The sequence below is a fragment of the Anomalospiza imberbis genome, chromosome 2 (genome assembly GCF_031753505.1).
Source record: "Anomalospiza imberbis isolate Cuckoo-Finch-1a 21T00152 chromosome 2, ASM3175350v1, whole genome shotgun sequence".
Classification (NCBI taxonomy): domain Eukaryota; kingdom Metazoa; phylum Chordata; class Aves; order Passeriformes; family Viduidae; genus Anomalospiza; species Anomalospiza imberbis.
This window is the reverse complement of record NC_089682.1, coordinates 106,272,849-106,293,174: the sequence shown is the minus strand read 5'-3', so window position 1 is coordinate 106,293,174 and position 20,326 is coordinate 106,272,849. Positions and strand designations below refer to the sequence as shown.

General features: G+C 37.5%; 1 protein-coding gene across 1 annotated transcript in view; it reads left to right on the top strand.

Annotated features, from left to right (window-relative positions):
* ABCC4 (ATP binding cassette subfamily C member 4 (PEL blood group)) overlaps positions 1-20,326 on the top strand; it is a 137,377-nt gene that overhangs the window by 75,558 nt on the left and 41,493 nt on the right. Inside the window, exons 20-22 of the mRNA XM_068182456.1 lie at positions 595-674; positions 17,793-17,943; positions 18,584-18,703. Of these exons, the coding sequence (XP_068038557.1) occupies positions 595-674; positions 17,793-17,943; positions 18,584-18,703 (351 nt within the window). The remainder of the gene's footprint in view (positions 1-594; positions 675-17,792; positions 17,944-18,583; positions 18,704-20,326) is intronic.

Sequence of the window (20,326 nt, the reverse complement as noted above, 5' to 3'; positions counted from 1 at the left end):
TTTAATAAAGAACTGTATTGTCAAGGTTTTGAATAAGTCTAAACGTATGGCTGCATGAATGCAAATCTGTCTCAGATTTTATTTTGCAAACTCCTGCAATTTGAATCCATGTCTAATGTTGAGGGGTGAGAACAGAAATGCTAAAAAAGATCAGTTAGATCAGCTATGATCTATATGAGACATGAGTGCACTAGTGAGTTTCAGTCAAGGATAGGAGCAGATTCTGGCTGATGTTGCTTGATGAAACTTGCATTAAGTTGTCTGAACTGTAAACCTTTACCTGCACATCAAGCATGTGTGCTTCACGTGTTAAATTCTGTTGGAATATTACCTTCAAAGCCCATTTAAATTTTTTCTAGCTGTTTAAGTAAAGGTTTTATATTTGGGTAGAAGGCATTTGTAAAAAAATATTCTTCTTCAAAATATATTGCAGTGGTTGTAGGAGATTCCCTTCATGGGGGTTTCCAAAATTGTCTTTTTATTTTTAAATTCCAGCTGTTTCCTTTTAATTGTTTTTGAAGCGGTAAAACATGGATCTTTTCAGGAATTATATTTACTTCCCTTTTGTTTTTCTTCTTGACCCTGTTTCTATAGGAAGAATCTTAAATCGTTTCTCCAAAGATATTGGCCACTTGGATGACTTGCTTCCATTGACATTCTTGGACTTCGTGCAGGTAATTCAATTGCTGCTGTCAAAGACTTCTGCACTGCATTCTGCATTTAGATTCCTGTATGCTTTGCTGAAGATCAGCTATTTGTCACAGATGTAGCCGAGTCGAATGAAAGTACTTGTTTGTGAAAGAAAGGTGTGGTTGAAATTTAACGTGTCAGTAAAAAGCTAACATGAGTAATAACTGGTAGGTAGGAGTGGCTATACACAGCTTGCTATTATGTCAAGATTTCAGCTCATAGCAGCTACATGCTTGGTAAATTGCTCCTGATTTGCCTCCAAGCAATCTGGCAAGCTTATTGCTGTTATAAGAAATATGTCCATAGTAAAGAAACAATCAGCTCACATGAAAAGATAGCACAGATTAACCTAATTACATGTCTACTTCCACAAAGAATCAAATGCTTACCACACCATTTCGGATTAAAATAGGTGTGGCTATTTACAAAGAAAAGATTAGTAGTAATAGGGTGAATATAATAGCCTTAATAGGAACAAGTGAAATAAGTTGCTGCAGAAAAGAAAGATGGACAAAGCATGGAGATTTTGATAATGATGAAATGATAAAGGATTACATATGATATCAAGGTAATTTTTCTGTTGCAGTTGCTATTAATCTTTCTCGTAAAAAATTGCAGGAGGATAAATCTGAAAAAGAATGATCATACGGTATGAAAATAACATGAATCACAGAATACACAGAATTGTGGAGGCTAGATAAAAAAGACTTGGTGGATTATCTGGATCCACTTAGTGGATCACACCTGTCATGCTGAGGTCAAAAATGTTTCTTAAGGTGCTATTACTAGCTTTGCTTCATCTCTTAAAGATAACTTATTCAGGATCTAAACCCTGTTTTGACTTACTTAAAAATAAACCAAAGACATTTCAGGTTGAGCAGTTTAATCATGTTGTTCTTGCTGAACTCTTGAAAATAGAAAAAAAATTATTCTAAGAAGTAAAAACACCTATTAAGATAAAGTGTTTTTTGTAGTCTGGTGACGTAGCTGAAATTGAGGTGTATGTTTTGTTTTTCAGATTTTTACAGTGCCACTTTAAAGTGACTTTTGGGGAAGAAAGGAATGTGGTGTATTTTACCTATCAATTACAGCAATTGGGGTTTTTTTTGTGAGAGTTGCTTACAGTGAATATTAGGATTTTTAATTCATGGCCATTTTAATTAATTAAAATTAATTAAAATTAATTAAAATTAATTAAAATTTAATTAGTTTAAATTCTTCTTGAAAGTGCACTATGGTTTTTCTATAAAAACAATTCATTTTTTACTCTTTGTACAGATTCCAAATTCTCTTCAGTCTTGTTAACTGTCTTATTAGACAGAATATCTTACTTTATTTCAGCTGTCTTGAGACTGAGACTATACATATGTGCCTTTCTTTTTGACTGGAAGTTCAGTTTGTCCTGCAGTCCTTATCCTCTTCTCTTTGCGAACGGTTTGCATCCACAAAGTCAAACCCATCTGTCCTGCACAGTGTGCTGCTTGTCCATTGGGCCAGGGGGGTTTCTATGTGCATCAGTGTGGCCCCTTTACAGCAGACTGCACTCTGTGTGTTCATACTATGTACTGCACGTGGCCAGAGCATCCTCTCGGTCCTGTCATCCTGAGATAAAATAATTAACCATTTTCTTTAGTTCTGTACATTTACAATAATAATGTGAGGGTTGTGTTGCAAGACAACGTGGTGGTTTTATAGCAAGAAACTGAGTGGGTGTTTTGCACGCCCTGGCATGTGGTTTAAAGGCATGTGGGGTTGTCTGAGGATGCAGAATTTGCTGGGAAAATGTTACAGAAGTCTGCAAAAGCAAAGGGAGCCACAATTGGTGTGATCTTGTCCATACTTCCTTTTGGGAGCAGACCCTGAAGCAAACTGTCTTGAGAATTGCACTGTCTTACTTTTGACGGAACAAACTGATCTGCTTCAAAAGAAGGCTGAGCGTGTCCACCCCGTGTGCATGGTACAAAGTGTACAGAGAGAATCATCTACCAGCACCTTAGAAAACCTAGTCCATGACCAGTGTATAGATCCTTTAGGCAGTGCGTGCTTTCTGAAGCTGAACTGGTCTGGAATGAAAAAGTGAAGGCTCTTTCTCTAAATGTGATTGTTTTCTTCTTTCAAGCTCCTACTGTAATCCACATTTGGCAAACATTTTCCTTCATCTTGGTTAATTTATGTGGTTTTCTAAAATTGGCTATTTAATTATTTGTCAAATTCTGGAGTTTGTTTTTTCAGTGAAAAGTTTTTGCTTTCCAAAAAACAAAGTAGATTTTATAAGTCCAGTAGAGTATTAAAAAGACACTGTGTTTCAAAGCTTGCCTGCTCTATTTGCCATCAGAAAAGAAAATTTAGGATCTTACTGTTGATTATTAATGCACTGCTATCCATAAGAAAAAAAACTCTTCTTGGTAGATTTTCTAAAATTTACTGTTCTTGATCCGCAGGCTTCTTGCTTAGTGGATGTTTTTGAAATTCAAGAGCAAATATATATTTATTTCTGATGAAGCAGGGATTTTTACAAAGGATAACTGTTATCAATTATGATAGAGATCTTTTGTCACTTGTTTTGTTTGCAGGTGTCTTTTATAACACTTCCTATAATCCCTTCAGGAAGAAATATTTTCTCCTTTCTAAAAACAGTATTAGCTGGATATAAAAGCCCTGATCCCAGCCATTATTGTTGATTCTTTGAGAGACATTTCCCAACATTCATTGTTTAAATGGTTGTCAGGAGGAATCAAGTGAAACTTAATAAACAATGCAGTAACTGGTTCATCTTACTTTGTATGTAGAAGCTTTTCTTGAGCGGATTTGCATTGAAGAAGTGGTCGTTTTTCAGAGTTATTGCTAGGATCGTTGTGGAGCATTCCACCCTTTTACTGTATTGGCAAGTGAGTGTATAATTTCAGCACAAGTAAATGCAATATGATTGGACAACCAAAAACTACAGTATGAGCCAATTTAAATACCAACAAATAAATAATTAAATGCCACCTTCTAGTTTCAAGAATTTTGTAATTATACAAAATACAGATTTTTAAACAATGCTAAAAGTTGATAATATTCTTTTTGGAGTAGGTGATAAGATTTATACACTGCACTACAGCCATAATGAGCGTTATTAGTCTAGACAGCTAAACCGGATGAAAATTAATTCTTTGAACAGAAAGAGTTTAATTTTTTACATCTTCCATTGAGTTAAGGAGAATAAAGACTCTCTGCAAGACAGTGGATAGTCTCTGTACACTTTCTGGTTAATGCAGAGATGAAAGGTATGTGGCAAGCACAAAATGCATCATGAACCTTGTGTTTTCTTTTAAAAATTTGGTTAGATTTTACAAAACCATTGCTTTTTGATATCTCCCAAAGTAGCCACTTGCATTGTGTTTAAAGTTTTCTGCCATCTTTTCATTCTTTGGTTTGAAGTGCACCAAAATATAACACACTTGAGAGATTGAAGGCAAGAGAAGCAGTCTTGCCAGATTGTCTTGAGAGATTGAAGGCAAGAGAAGCAGTCCTCGCTGGAAGGCAGTAATTTTTTTCTTCTTATGAATTTTAACAGTATATGAGATATCTCATTTTAGTGCAGCTGACTGTGTTTTGTGGATATTACTGCTGTATCCACAAGGTTTATGAATTAAAAATAAGTCTCTTTAATGAGAACATGTTTATGGCTATGTTTGACTACATGGCTGGAACAGAATGCTGTGGGTAGATATGAAGAAGAATAAAAAATTGAGAAGAAACCAGAGGTTAAGTTAGGTGTTTCAGCTAAGATATCTTTAATGGTACGTTTAGAGTCCAGTTTGAAGCTCATTTAAGTAAAAAAAGACCTTCAAAATCTGCAGTCTAAGCCTGAGTCTTATGTTCTCTAATGAATTGTGTCTGACCATAAGGTTCTGTACCACTTCTCCTAAAAAAGTAAACTAGAAAGCTGTGTTCAGTATGACACCTATTATTTCTGCCCAATAAAGCTGAATTTACTTGTTTGGTGAATATGGTAGGGTTTTGGCTTTTTTTTTTTTTTTTTTTTCTTTTTTTTTTTTTTTTTTTGTGAGCTTACATATTTTTAGTTATTGTTGTTAGCCTCTTTAGCCTCAGTCTGCATCTCGTTCTCTTTTTCTTAACTGGAATTACCTGGTTTTGGCAGCTGTTCTCCAGCTAAGTTACAGTCTCCTCAGGTAAAGGACAACTTGTGTGAAGGCCATTACAGTGCTTTAAAACTTTCTAAGACAATTTAAACTTCTACTTTATTTAGATATAAATGTCCTGCCTTAACCTCACCCCCTGCCAGAGACAGGGACACCATTTACTTGACCAGGTTGCTCAAAGCCTCATCCCGCCTGGCTTTGAGCACTTCCAAGGATGGGGCATCCACAGCTTCTCTGGGCAATGTTTAGCTTAATGCAGCACTAATAAAACACAATGCACTAATTGGGGAAAAGGTCAGCCAAGAAATAGGATTAAATTTTGAGGAGGTATTAGGAATTAAAATTAAAGAGGGAGTATTAGGAATTAAGAATCCTATATATTTAATAGTGGTTTATGCACATTAGCCCATATATTCCTAAGTGGCTAGTATTTTGGATGCTGTATTTTTGAAAGCTAATCAAAGGCTGAATTATATTCTGACTCAAGACAGATCTGCAGAGGCTTAACATCTTTAAACTCTCATCTCAGACTTTGCCAGATGAGTACCCAAACTGATAAACTACTGCTTGGAAATTATGACTGTAAACTGATTGAGTACATAGGACGGTGAAATATATTTCAGACTTCCTGTCGGTTTTGTATATTATTCTGGTAGATTTTAAAGGAATGGTTTTCTCTTTAGTTTCTTGTCCTTGTAATTTTTCAGTGATCTTATTACTTGTTAACAGAGTTGATTTTCTGCTTTAGTTTCAAGTGAATTTGAGTAATTAATGTGATGGCCCCTTCATTTTGATTTCTTACCCTATGTTAGATTGAGGGGAATGGTAAAAAAATCATGATCTGTTTTGTTTCTGGAGAACACTGTGAACATGTGAACTATCTGCAGCTGCCCTTGAAAAAGGGCAGTGATTTATTGAGGAAAACTGAATTGCAAAACCTTTTTCCTCCCCAAAATCAACAGCTTGACTGAGTTTAAATAACTGACTTTTCGTATCCTTTCATCACACACAAAGACCTAATCCTGAGACTACTTGAGCCACCAATGTAGGCTGTGGCTGAGACCACCACTGAATGTGCCATTCCCTTCTCACTACACACAAAACACATTGACTGCAGCTTTATGGAGTGAAAATAGTGAAGAAAAGGAAAATGTGAAGGAGGTGTCCACAGTCATTTCTTAAAAAAAAAAAAAAAGAAAGGGAAAAAAAGAGCTGCTGCATCTGGATATTAGGAACAAAAAGTGCCTCAGACTGGAATAATAGCTTGGGTCACTTGCTTTCATATGTGCACAAGAGTGGAACTGCCGTTCCTTGTTTCAGTACCACTGACCCCTGCATTTTATTGTGTGAGGATGTCAGGGAAATGTGTAGAAGGAATTTGAGGATCTTTTAGTTTAACAATGACGTTGTTATTTTGTGCTTTCTGTGAGAGGCGGGATTCTGGAGGAGTTTGTTGTGTTGTTTTTTCCAGTTTAGCTGAGTTTAGTCTGTATGCATGTGTGAATTTTAAGAGACATTTTTCTGTGTGTTTGCATGTGTGTATTCAAAATACGATCAGCAGTGTCTTGTAAGAAAATAACCAGTAGTGGGATCTGTGTTAAATGTCGGTATACTCTGTTGAGCCTGGTACATAGTGCAGACCTGTGGCTTGGATACCTTGGATACTATCTTCCCTTTTGCTGAATCATGGTAGTTTTGCTGTGCTAAGGTTTAAATGAAAAATAAATAAATTAAAGAAACACAAAACAGTTGCCTAGTAACACTTGACAACTGAAACCTTACGGGACTTTTTCTTACTGTACCTTCCCAAGATGCATATTAAGAGCATCTGACTATTGCATAATGAAAGACTAGTTAAAACCTAAAAAAAGGTAATAGGGGTATATATTTTTTCATTGGTAACTTTTGTGCTCTAATTTAAAAAAAGGTTAAAGTTATCATTGCAATAAATTCCTAATTTTTGCTGTGGTCATGCAGTATTTGCATGTGCTTTCAGTTTTGGTATTTTTTTTTAAATAAACCCCACTGTCTTGTTAAAAACGAACAAGCAAACAAATAAAAGGGGTGGGAAGTAGTGGAGGAGGCTTGGGTTGCATTTGTGTCTCCAAGACCAACATGCAGAAGCTGTGAGTTTAGCCCAGACACTTGTCTAAATAATGCAGCTTTTTATTGACCTTTTCTTCCTCTGTCCTTGAATGCCTTGATTGTTAAATCTCAGTAGCCAATTAGTCTTGTTGATGGTGACCAGCGGTGGGAGATAATCTATGCCAAAGCTATTGCTGTTCTTTGTTTTGTACCTGTCATCACATTCCTTTGAATGGAAGGGTGAGTGTCTTGCATCATACAGACTGCATATTTACTCAGATTGGTGGTGTGTGTACAGGATAAAATGTGTAAAGTCTGGAGTCACTGCTAATGGGTGAATTCCAGTTTATATATGGACCTCAGTTTTCCAAGGAAGGTTATGTTCTGTTCTCACTATAGTGGCTATGTATCCCCAGCCTAAGCCTTTGTCTCACCACTTTTTTTTAAATTTTTTTTTTCTGTTTATGTTCATTTGTAGAAATTTTTATAAGAATAGGTATGCATACAGTTCTCCACACATTAGTGTCAAGGCAGCAGAGATCATAGCTGTAACAAAACTAATTTGTTTAGCAACATAATGTAACTGCTTTGATATTTTAGGGTGTTTATTTACTTGGTATTAATAAAATTTGAAGACGTAACCCTTTATCTAACATGGGAAAGAAGGCAAAATAATACTGAAAATATGGTGTCATTACCTTCTTGTCCTCTTGCCTCCTTTACTGCTTTTCTAGTTTTTCTTAACTAATTTCCTTTTAGTTTTTGCACTTCTGCATTTATGTGATCAAAGTAGGTCATAGTTTTATACTGGGTTCCTCTCATTTTCTCATTGAAATGTAGAATACAGGTGGTTTGAATATAGTGCTCTGAAAATAAAGCTAGTTTTCAGTTAGTGTAATTCTGTCCTCTCTTGTTTTCTGCAGTTTTCTCCTTTTCTTTTTGGTCTTTCTTTGTGTGTATACTACTGTTGTTTTTAATGCTAGAGTGGAAATTTTTATTACTATTTTATAGGTATTATGTAAGTATTTTATAGGTTTTTGCAGGTTTATTGGTATTTCCCTGACTTTATAAGCATTGTCACAATCTATCATTTCTGTGTCTCAGAATGGTGATTAGTTTTAAGACTTCTGAAAATCATTAACATTTCTAACACTTTATACTAGCTAGAAATATTTTAATTCTGCTGTTAGTCACAGAGTGTAACAATCCTGTTCCAAATGGTGATAAGTACAAATCTTCTAGATTGCCTTTAACTACTGATATACTATAGATAGGACAATGTCTGCTTACAAACAAATTAGGATTTCACTGTTTGGCAAAAGGATTGGAGATTTCACTTTTGATTCAAGAAGGAAGGAGAAACTTGGAGGTAATTTGAATTTCTAAGCCATGTAGCTGACATGTGTGTGTTAAATCATTATGCTTATTTATACCCAAAGCAAACATGTGGGAGAAGAAATTATCTTTAGCAAAAATAAAGACTTAATCTCACAGAAATGGTCTGCGAGGGTTATGTGTGCATATGCACAATATAAGAACTTTTTTCTTGCTGAAGCTGATCCTGTGACTACTTGGTCAACTGTGCAGCTGATTTGAAAATCTTGATGAGTTTGTCTGTCCGAAGGTAGAGATTGCAGTGTGGGCAGTTCTGTATGACTACAGATGAGAGTTCAGGTGGTAGCTGAATGTCATATGTCTTTTTATTACATCTACATTACAGGACATTTTTGTATTGTTTAAAATAAATTTATTCATTTGGATTGTACTCCTGAAATACAAAAGTCTGTGTATTTAGGCTCTTTTGAGGGCTTAATAATACCTCCTCCTGCACAGTGGAAGAATAGGATGCTGAGCTATTTCATTTGCTTTCACAATCACATCCCTAAATAATTTTCTTAATGGTTTTAAAAATCAGTCTAATGTTTAAATAAGCAGAGCTCTCTTGCTATGAATGTCACTCGTATGCTAAAATAAAGGGCTTAGATCTTATAAAACTGCTGGTTTTGGTAGTTGATTCAGTTGTCCACCCTTCTGTCAAACTCAACATTTGGAAAAACAATTTTTCAGTTTTCTCACTAATAGCCTGGATTGTGGGATCAGATCAAACTTAACTATCAGTTACTTTCATAAGTATGCCTTTGTTGATGGTTTGTGCTAAATAAAGCTTCTGGAAAATCTTCCTGATGGTTTGCTGCATATTTGTAACACATAAAGAATGAGCACACACTTATGACAGTAAATGATGTTTATTCTCTGCCATGGGATTTGCTCTTTACTCACTGGGTTCTGGACATGCACAGAGCAGCAGAACTGGCTGAAAACTGCTGGTGGTGGAGTGAGGCTGGTGCAGATTAATTTAAATATGCTGTAAGCATGAGACCACTGCTCAACTTTTTGGAGGTGAGTGATCACTAGATGTCATGTAATACTGAAAAATTATGAGTCAGGAGTTTATTTTGAATAGGAAAGTAGTAGTTTATAGCCCTATCAAAGTGGCAAAGCTCTGGGAAAGTTAAGGGGAAAAATGTCAGGGACAAGTTAGAAAGCATTTTTTGCATATCTCCTGTGAAAGAGTGTGACCTGAAGGAAACAGGAGGTAATTTTATTTCTTAGGGTAGCTGATTTGTAGTCTTTAGTATTTTTCATAGTTTTCATTTAACTGGGGCAGAGAGACTGTTATGGTGTTTACAGAAAGATGAGTAGTTCTTCATTCCATCTAAAAATAAATACATGAATAGTGTATTTCTAAATAGCAAGAACAATTAAATGCTTAAAAGCTTGTAGTTACTGTAAGGCAGAAGGGCTGTGTTACTGAGGAATTGATACTCTCTTTAACAGAAGAGCCCACAGTTTGAATGTAGCACAAAGCTTTTAAGGTTGTTGAAAGACCCAGAATTAACGTCTGGTGAAAGTTAGACTTGGCTGAGCAGAAAAGGTCATGCAGTTGAAAATGAGGTATTCTTGAGATGGGTGCACAGCTGCTCTGGCATTGTGGCCATGAGGGACAAGAGACCTGAGGCACGAAAGTACAGGGCTCAAAGACAAAGTTTGCAAAACTGTGACATGTGGGGAAGCAGTGTCTGTGGTAAGCTCAATTTTGCTAAACATTTTAAAGAAGTGCAAAAAAGAAAAAGTGCATAGCGTGGGTGAAAAGGTGATAACATCATCATTAGCTCAGAGGAATTCCTCACAGGAAGAGTGAACAGTAGTATTTCAACAAGTAAATTAATGGACTGGACCATAACAACATGAACTAATGCTATCAGTGGTCTGTCTAGGTCAGTGGTTTTTCTCCAGCAGTGGCAATTGGAGATGCTGTTTGTGGAGGGCATGAACTACTTTCTGTGATCCTTTCCCTGTTTAGTACCCCAGCACTCACATTTTGTACTGGGGGTGTCAAAAGGCCTAACTTTTCCCAGCCTAACTTTTCCCAGTCCTGATGCATTTTTTGCATCATTTTGTATTGGCCTGTAAAATCTGCCTCCTGCATCCTAATAGCCTGAAAACAGTGAGTTTTTTGGTGGTTTTTTTTGGTTTTTTTTTTTTTTTCTCTGCTGGTAAAGTGCTGAACATATGAATAAAGGACAAAATGGGAAACACACCACTTGTAGCAGTCCTAAGGAGTAAAATACCCATTGTTGAATCAAATAGTATGATTTCATAAGGCTCTGTGCTCAGTGGGGCTGTCTTGGGCTTATATAGCTGGGGAAACATCGTGGAAATTACTTCTAAGAGGTAGGAGGGGAGCAAAAATTGTCAAGCCATTCTTCATTTTCCTTTAAAAATATCAGTTGCTCATCAGCAAGGACTGACAGAGGACATACAGAAATGCATTTTTCCGGGAATCTTGAAGCAAGTGCAACAGTCAACAGAGCAACCATGCTTGGCAGTGGTGGTGGATATTGAAGGCACAACCCTTCTAAATTGATATGATGGAAAATAGCTGCTTTCTGCTACCTGAGGAGTAACTCTGGGAATGTTGGGTGATGCCAGACATTTTTCTGTAGTGTTTCAGGCAGGTTCTGGCAAGAGCTGTCAAGAAAGCAAAGCATGTATGTGTGCATGTTCTACACTCATTGATTCCTCAATCTACCATGCAAAGTTGTGCTCAGCATCTGAGGTGTTCCACAGGAAGATAAAATGTATTTTTCATGGTACAAATACCACTGTAGTTTATGTGAATAGTTCTTGTGTGTACACTTTCTGTCCCTTGGGAAAAGAGCAGTATAAGAATATAGCCAAGGCCTGTTCACAGGAGAAGTGACAAACAGCACTGTTGAACAGCAAAAACATATTAACTCTTTATATTACAGGGAGATCACAGTAAAGTTATAACTAGCTCCTGTGACTTCAGGAAGAAGGCTTCTCACTTTTGTATGGATCCTCATTGCAAAGTTGTGACTTGCTGCCCAAATCTTTGAGAACACTTCTGTGCAGATGTGCTTAAGGGACACAAGGTGCAATAAACGAGGAGCACTTCAGAAAATCAAAGATCCTTTTCAAGATTCTGTTTCTTATAAATAGAAAAATATATTGCCCACAGCCTTTTACAAGAATGGCTATTGGCATTGTCATTTTGTGTATGACAGTATTGGTTTCCATGTACGGTGGGTATGAGCAGGAGCTGCATGCCTAGGAAGAAGCCATAACTTTGGCTCTAATAAAAGCTTGTTTTTCCCTGGAAAACCTGTATTAGCTGGAAGTAACTTACTACGGTAGCTGAAAGGCCTGGCAGAAAACTTCTTACATAGTGAAGATAGTTTATTCTTAGAAAGAAGATAACCTCTGTATGTTGTACAAATACACTGTGGAGTTTTAAGGGATGAGTATTTCAAGTGTCTGTCAGAATCACCAGGTCCAGAGCTTGATTATATGTCTGTTTCTAAAGCATCATATCTGGAAATCTCAGATAACATATGGACTGTGCTTTTTGAAAGCTGCTGTTACAGTCAAGTTCTGCATGAGACAGTTAAGCCTCCTGGCCTAGGATGCCCAGAGAGCCTATTTCTATCCCTTCTTGTAGAGTAAGAGATTACTGATGATAGGATGCTGTTTGAATATGAGAGTGGTGGCAGTGCCAACATATTAAAAACCCTTTTTATTATAAAGTTACTTGTTAAAGAACAATTGCATACAGTTTGCTGTGACCTCAAACAAATATTAAAGCTTCTCACTTAATGACAAAATGCATGCCAAGTCAAATGAATGAGCCGGTTGGTGGCACAGAAAACATTTGCCCTGGGGAGCTCAGTATGTGCTTGTTCACTTGGAAAAACCGTGATCCAGAAGGACTGCCTTGTAGAGACGAGAAGAAGTAGGAGGTGATATCATTAAGGATGTGATTGGAAATATCGAATACATTTCTGGCAGATGTATTCAGGCCATTTGCAGTGACATACTGATTTAGTTAGGTAGCCCCTTGTCGACTAATTGCACATAGCAGGATCGAGAGGAGATGAGAGCATCTCGCAGGACAAAGATGAACTTGCTCTTTTGGAAGTTTTTAGAGCTGGCAGTATTTAGTTCTTACTTTCTTCATTCAATTTATCTGAAATTATAATTTTCATTTCTTCTCCAGCTGTGTCTTTTTTTTCTCCTTTCAGTGCATTGGTTGTCATGGTCTTTAAATCCCGTATTTTCTTGTGGATGCACATTTTCCTAAAGCTGAATAAACACTGATTGAGAGCTGTCATTCCTGTCAAAGATTGCTGTCCTTGGTTGCTTCAGAAAAGGACATTGACAGAGATGCCACTTAAATATTGTATGTACCATGTGTTCTCTTGTACTCACAAATCTTCATTGCATTTTTGGTGAAGACAAATGTGTTACTGACAGTTTGATGCAAGCAGTAGTGTAAACAAACATATATACTTATTTTTAACCTATTTCAAAAGAAAATCCATAAATTTTATTTATAAAGTAGTTTGAATACAAGACTGCTCACCTCAACTCAGCTTCTTTAAGTGAGTAAAATGAAGAAGAATTGTTTAGGTGCTAGCTTCTCTTTGGATGTTTCCTGTGGCTTTTTGTAATAAAGGGCAAAAATGCAGAAAATCTACACTGTGGTTCTGGGTGGAGCTAGCTTGAGTAAAATGTTTATCGCTCTGATCTTCTCATTGCAATGTCATCTTCCCAGGGAAACTTGTCTTCTGGCGTCCCAGTGTAACCAGTCACCTGTGCAGTTTTTCTTTAACAGAGATGCAGGTCAGTCAGTCTGGACAGTCTGGTTTGAAAAAGTCTGTTTGAAGAAAAAAAAAAATGCATTCAAGGATAAAGAAAATGTCAGAACTGGATTAAGGATTGATTGTACATGCAGTTATTTGGCAGAGTCAACAAGGAAATAATTTCCATCAGGGGTAGGGGAGAAGGAGGAGGAAGGGTGATGCCAAGCAAGTATGAACAGAGTGGGGTTTTGTAGTTTCTTGAAATGTCTACTTCAGACAGCACAGCCTGACTTGAGAGTGCCTAAAGTTAATGTAGTGAAGGTTCAAACTGAAGTTGAGGACATGTGCCTTTGCTATGATTAAATTAGTATGGCTTTGTGGCAGTTCTGTGGGCTAATATAATCCTTGGGACTGTATACTGGGGCCCAGGGAGTAGCATTTAGGAACTGGGGCTGAGTACGTGTACTTGGCTTCTGCTTAAGTATTGGTAAAACCAATCCTGGAATGCTGCAGTTCTTGCATGAGGATTTGACTGTAGATTTGGTCATCAAAATTTAGCCTTGATGGGCTTTAGGTGTTTACTTTGCTGTAGTCAGAGGGAATCAAGTAAATACAGTTAGTGGTCTGTAGCAAAATATTCAACCATAGGGTCATTAGGTATGCACCTAAAGGTTAGGTGAAGCTACCACCATCCCTGGACATGTTTAAAAGATGCACAGACCATGCTTAAGGACATGGTGCAGTGGTGGACTTGGCAGTGCTACATTAAGGATTGGACTCTATGATCTTAGTGTCTTTTCCAATCTAAACAATTTTACTACTCTATTGACCGCTACTCAACTGTTAAACTAGGACAGGAGTTTCACCATGTAGGCCACACAATGAGGTTTCCAAGTTTCGAATCCCCTGGGCTACTCTCATTGATTAGAGATCCTACCAGATTAACAACTGCAAGTCCAGAACAGTGTGGTTCCTATGGTAGTAGGTCCTGTACCATGTTCTTCTGTTCTGTGGTTGTGGTACAGAAATACCTGTTACTCCTAGATCAAGACCTGTTTGAGATAGAAACTCCAGAATATCACTCTCAGCACCTGTAAGAATAATGGAGAAGTAGGTCATCAGATGGTGAAGGGAAGGCATGTTTCACAAGTGAACGTGCTGATCAGAGCATTCATTTCCCTAGAGGGTTATAGTTGGCTATGCCTGTTGCAGTAAAAAAGGAGATTTTTAAGGGAAAAAAAAGCCACAGTAAATGGAGTGACTGACCAAATCATGACGGAAATCTCTCAGGACTCTTATAAGCAAGAGGATAACTCCCAACAGAAACAACATGTGCTTTTCTGTACTCTAGGGATAGACTGTGTGCAGGCGGTGTGTGGGAGATTTATCTTTCTCCAGGGAAATGGAAGCAGGTTTGAAGGTGGACATTGGACACTATGGCTCCATTTGGAAGTGTGGTCTTTTCCTGAAACTATCCAGGTCTTTGGTGTCTTGGTAGCCAGTGTATCTGTTGTCTTTTGTGCAAGGTGGCCTTGTTTCAAATATTGTGCAGATAGCTGTAAAATGTAATTTATCAGCTCCTGTGGTTTTGTTTTCGTTGCTTTTCTTCTTTTTTTTTTCAGTTTGACTGTTACTTTCTACACAGTTATTAAATCTTGAATGCTAAAATTAAGAAATACTTTAAAGTTGCTGGGTTTGTAGACCATATTTCTTTTATGTAGGAAAATCTTGGACTTTTGATGCAACTTTCCATTGTAAGCTGATTCTGCCATGAGAAGTCTAGATACCCAGTCCTGAGTGTTTCTTGCTGTTTGACTCCAGAGAGGAGAGACACCAGACACTCATGTTACCATTACTGTCAGCCTGCTGATTATCTTGGGTCCTGCAACTTGCACACAGTGAAGCTGGTAGAAGTTGGGGCAGTCTCCACCTGCAAAGGTTGGTTGTCTCTTGTGAAATTCAGGAGCTAGAACCTTTGCCTTACCTCACACAGTGACTACATGATTACAGTCTGCAAACGGTTGTGTCTGGCTTTCAGACTACTTCATTAAGAGTTAATTTATATGCAAGTTTGGTTTTCAAAAAAAAGAGCACACATGACTGATCCACCCTATCATAAATTTTTATAATGATAAGGTGGTGCAGGCTCATCTAAAATTCCTTCCAAAGGCGGTGTCAGTTTTTTACTTTAGTCATCCTAACCATCTTTTCCTTCCCTGTATTTCTGCCGTAGCAAGGCTTTGTTTACACGAGCTGGATCTTAATAGTTTTACTCCCACTCCCACCCCCACTGGCACTTTGCAACATATTGTAGATTATCATCACTAAACTTCAGTTTGGCTTCTTTGTTTTTTACTAAGAAGCATTTGTTTTCCTCAGAATTATTTTCCTTGAAGCCGCTCTCCTCAACGTTTGACTTCAGATTTGCGGCCGATGTTATGAGGAGACTGTGTACTTCAGAAACAGCTTTTTTGGAAGCTGTGATGGTGGGAGAAGGAAGTGATGGTGGGAGAAGGCAGCAGATGTATAAAGCAAATTCAGGAGTGAGTTTGGAACAGGAAGAAAAGGAATGGACTTCAGTCTCTGCTGATAAGGATGGAAGTGAGGGAACCTTTAGAAACTCACCAGCATATGGATGGCTGGCAGGCTTGGCAGAGATAATGAGCATTACTGAGGGAAGCAGTGAGCTAGACAGGAGAATATTTGTAGGAGGTCAGGAATCTTTATGTCCTTTCTCCTCACCCCATGATAAAAAGGAAATACGTTTACTGGGCTCTAAAGAATGCCAGAGAAGTAGAAGGTAGAGAAGGGCTGATGGCAGTGCTGGTGAGGAGCCCAGGGTGCTTTGTTTGCTTTGTGCTGACACAGCCATGTGCATAATTGATCCAGGTGAAACACTGTGCACTCTCATTGCCACCTTACCTCCTCCTGATGAAATCTAGGTAAAACGTTTGCTATCTGCTGTGTGTATCTAGAAGGTCGAACAACATGATGCTATCAATCAACACCTTAACCCACAGATGAGCAGTGTAGTGGTAATCCAACTTCCTCCAGAGCTCCTTTCCCATACCTACCTTTTAGCAATTTTCCTTAATAGGGTTATGAGCCCCTAAAATGTGTTGTCAGGATCTATGAGATGGGGGGCTATAACATTAAGAAATCTTCTTTCATGAGCTAAGACCTCTAAGCCTAGAGCTGAGTCAGGCAGTCGTAATGTGTAAGGTGTGTGGGTTTGCTCTTTGGTCAGGTCAAATTAGGGTAAAGTCAGAAAAGCCTGAAGGGAAAAAAAGCAAATTTAGGGGTAAAGGTTGTACTTGGTTTTGGCCTCAGTGCACTACCAGAAGTGCAGCAGGAAATGCAGTGTGTCATAGACACTTCCACTGAAAGTGTTTGAAAACCCAGGTAGCTCTCTGGTACCTGCCTTGGCTGATGTGTTGCTTATATGAGCACTGAGTTGGAAAAGTTGAAGGGATGGAAGCATTTTTGCTCCAAGACCTGCATTTCTGGCACCTAGTGGACACTAATGCAGTTTTGGAATCTAAAAATCAGGCAGCCACAAAATTTACCTGGGATCCACTTCTGTGTTGTATGAGGTGATGAAGAAGGTGGCTGCTGTACAGTCCATAAAATGAAAAATCTTTGGAAAGTATTGTTATTGCTAAGGAATATGTTAATGAGAATAATACAGGAATTTAATCTTGAGCTATGATTTCAGTTGTCTGGTTTTGGTACTGTATGGGTTTATTTTTGTATGGGTTGGGGCTTTTTCCCCCTTTTTAAGGAACAAATGGGCACATAGTGTACCAGGACTCCTACCATACGTTCATTCATGCACAGCTGGGTTCTGCAAGAAGTTTGTGTGCAGAGAATGGTTTTGACTTTGTATTCAAACTGAAAGTTTGATTGAAGATGTGGAGGGGTCTGAAGGAAATGGAGGATTTAATTCAGAAAGTTGGGCCAGGGTCCTCTGTCCTAAGGAACAGTTTTCCTCATTATATCTAGTTTTTTTAAGAGTAAAGTCAGCTTTATCTCACCTATTATATTACATTCTAGTAAACCTGGTGAAACAAGCCTTTTGTGACAATTCTTGCAGTGTGTAACATTTTCTTCTTATTTGTAGCATTTCACAGTGTAATCCTTTGAGAAGGGAAAGCCCACTTTCTCCTGTCCTGGGTTTTCTTTCTAAATGGGACAATGTTGTGTTTAGGAAAACATTGCAAGCCTATGTTGAAAGTCTCTCTTCCATGTGTCAAGTCTTTCAACTCAAGCGGAAAGCCAGTTGTTCACCAGTTTCTTCTTAGAGGAAGTGAAAAAACATGTCCTTGATTCACCAAATAACTAGGGTCCATTAAAGATTAGTTGTCCATTACATTGATCATTTATTATTTTATTATGGCAGTCACAAAATAGTCTACCAAGAAAGACACTAATTTTCAGTCAACCAGCTTTGTAAAGACTTATTTTAAAGAACAAATAATGTGGAAGAAAACCATAAACTGGGAAAATAGTTAATTTAGATATTACTGATAATTTCCAAGTTGTTTAAAAATAGATGTTGCTTATATGTTATACAATGCATCCACTCTTAAATCTGGTACTTATGTTTAAATATTTAATGTTTCAATAGTGTTAAATAGTTTTATGCTTGTTCTAAATTAAATTCTTCTGGCAAATAGTTTTTTATTTTGTTTCTATTGTGCTCCAGACTCTCCTACAGATTTGTGGTGTGGTGGCTGTGGCTGTGGCAGTGATTCCTTGGATACTCATCCCCTTAATTCCACTATTTATTCTTTTCATTTTTCTTCGACGATATTTCTTAGACACTTCAAGAGATATTAAACGTCTAGAATCCACAAGTATGTAGTTTGGCGGGACTTAATGTTAGTTTGAACTCTCCTTATTATTATGTGAAATGCTAGTATTTTATAGACAGTCCATCAAAGATTTTTTTTCTTTTGCTATGCAAATAACTTCCTTATTGCCTTGGTTCTCAACTAGTGAATTACATGCTTAACTCCTGTTTTGCATAATGATAAACCTTGGGTATGTCAGTTAACTATCTGTAAATAAAGCTAGTTAAGAATATGCTAAGCTGCTGGTCTTTGGGACCTTGCATGCATATACTAATGGTATTTCTGACCTGATCTGACTCCTGTGCCTGACTTTAGATTGACTATGATATGGAATATTAAGCATTATGAATAACAAACATGGGTGCCTAATGTCATTAATAAAGCCCAAGGAATTTCTACAGTGACAGCTGTTGTTAAAAATGTAAGAGATTTTTGTATAAATTAATCTGCCTGGCTGTCTGACTGATTTTAATTGAGTAAGAGCACATTAGTTAAAGATATTGCATATTTATTCTAAAAAGATGCAGTCGAGTAGTTTGTATGGTTAAATATAAAGTGGTAGGATTAAAGATTAGTGTGGTACAAAAAGAATTAAATGTTGTCCTTCATCTATTGTTAACTCAACTCTCATTTCCCTTTGTAGCTCGAAGTCCAGTGTTCTCCCACTTGTCGTCATCCCTCCAGGGGCTTTGGACTATTCGGGCTTTGAAAGCAGAGGAAAGATTTCAAAAATTATTTGATGCACACCAAGACCTCCACTCAGGTTTGTGATGAATTGATGTGAAAAATCAAATACTTTGCACTGTAGGAGGAGAATATCTTATGCCCTCAGCAACATCGATATAATGTGCATTAAAATCAGTAGGAGCTGTGCATTTGTCTCTTTAGGGTAAAATTCCTGTATTAGAACAAAAACATTATCTGTCTAGATTTAGAGAGTTTACTCTGGGCTGTAATACAATTTAGAATACCCATGCATATGTTTTAACAATGTATAAGATAAATGTTGCAAGTATGCCTGATAAGAATAGTTTAAGAATAATTTTTAACATTTTCCTGGATTCCATCTTTAAGAAAAGGAAGGGTGGGGAGAGGGCAGAGAGAGATGTGGAGGGAACAAGCTACATTATGAAGCATTTGATACTAAGTAGTATGCTAGGAATGGGCAGATATTATTAGTATAAATAATCTTGGAAAAGTTTCATAAATCTAACTTTTTTTTTACTTTGAGCAGCTTTCAGGGTTTAAATCTAAAATACGGAATTAACATGATTGGAAGGTGTGAAATATTGGTGTTCTGCAAGCATAAGTAATATAATTCAGGTTTGCACTGTGATTATTTGGCTTCTGTTGTTTAAATGTTCTCTATTACAATGTTCTTCAAGATATAGCAGAATGCAAGTTTTCAGTTTTGTGTTTGTTAGGTAAGATTGTGACTTTCCTCTGTTGTAAGACATACAGGTATATTCGATTGCTGTTGTGTAATTTATAGATTTACAAGGTATCAGATAAGACCAGCTGATCCTTTCTGAAGTAGTTTGTCACAGGTTGTAGCATCATACACACTGACCAGGTTGAGCCCAGTGACTTGTGACTGGTGTAGTGCATCTTCCAGGGAGGCACCTCTAGCTTTGAATTTCCCATTTCTTAATATTTTACAGTTGCTAGTTAACTGACCAAATCAACCTTACAGTACCTGATAGTGAGGGAAGATAAAGTTGTGGTTTAGTTGTATATTAAAATACATCTTTAGGCAATAACTGTGTATAGAAGTTTCACCATACAAAGAGGACCATGACATTTAAGAGAAGTATTGGGCAGATTGTGAACCTGTTTTTGAGGTCAAGCTTCAGTGCTTATAGTCACACTCTTCTGTATCTCTACACACTTCATCTTGGCGTCTTTCCCACCCAAGCCTTTGGGATATACTAGCTGGCTTAAAGTGTGTGTGGTTTTTGGTCCTCACAAGGAATATGTGCCTGGACAGCAAATGAGGCCAACACCATCTGGACTGTACTAACAAGAGCATAGCCAGGGGAAGGAGGGAAGTGATTTTCCCCCTCCACACTTATTAGCCCACACTGGGAGTACTGCATTCAGCTGTGGACCACCAGCTCTGGGAAACATTCTAAAAATCTGGAATGAGCTCTGTTGGGGTGTCGGAACCCAAAATGCTTTTCCGACATTTTCACATATTCCTATGAGTAAGAGACCCTGGCAGACAGCTGGAGACAGCTGTGATTTTGATTTTGAGCCATGGAATGAGTTACCAGCTCTGCAGGAAGAGCAAGAAGAGACAAAAATCTAGAATTTACAGTAGATAAAGTAAAAGTAGTTATAAGTTAGAGGAGAGTATTTTTACATTATGTTCATGGTAGTTTTGACC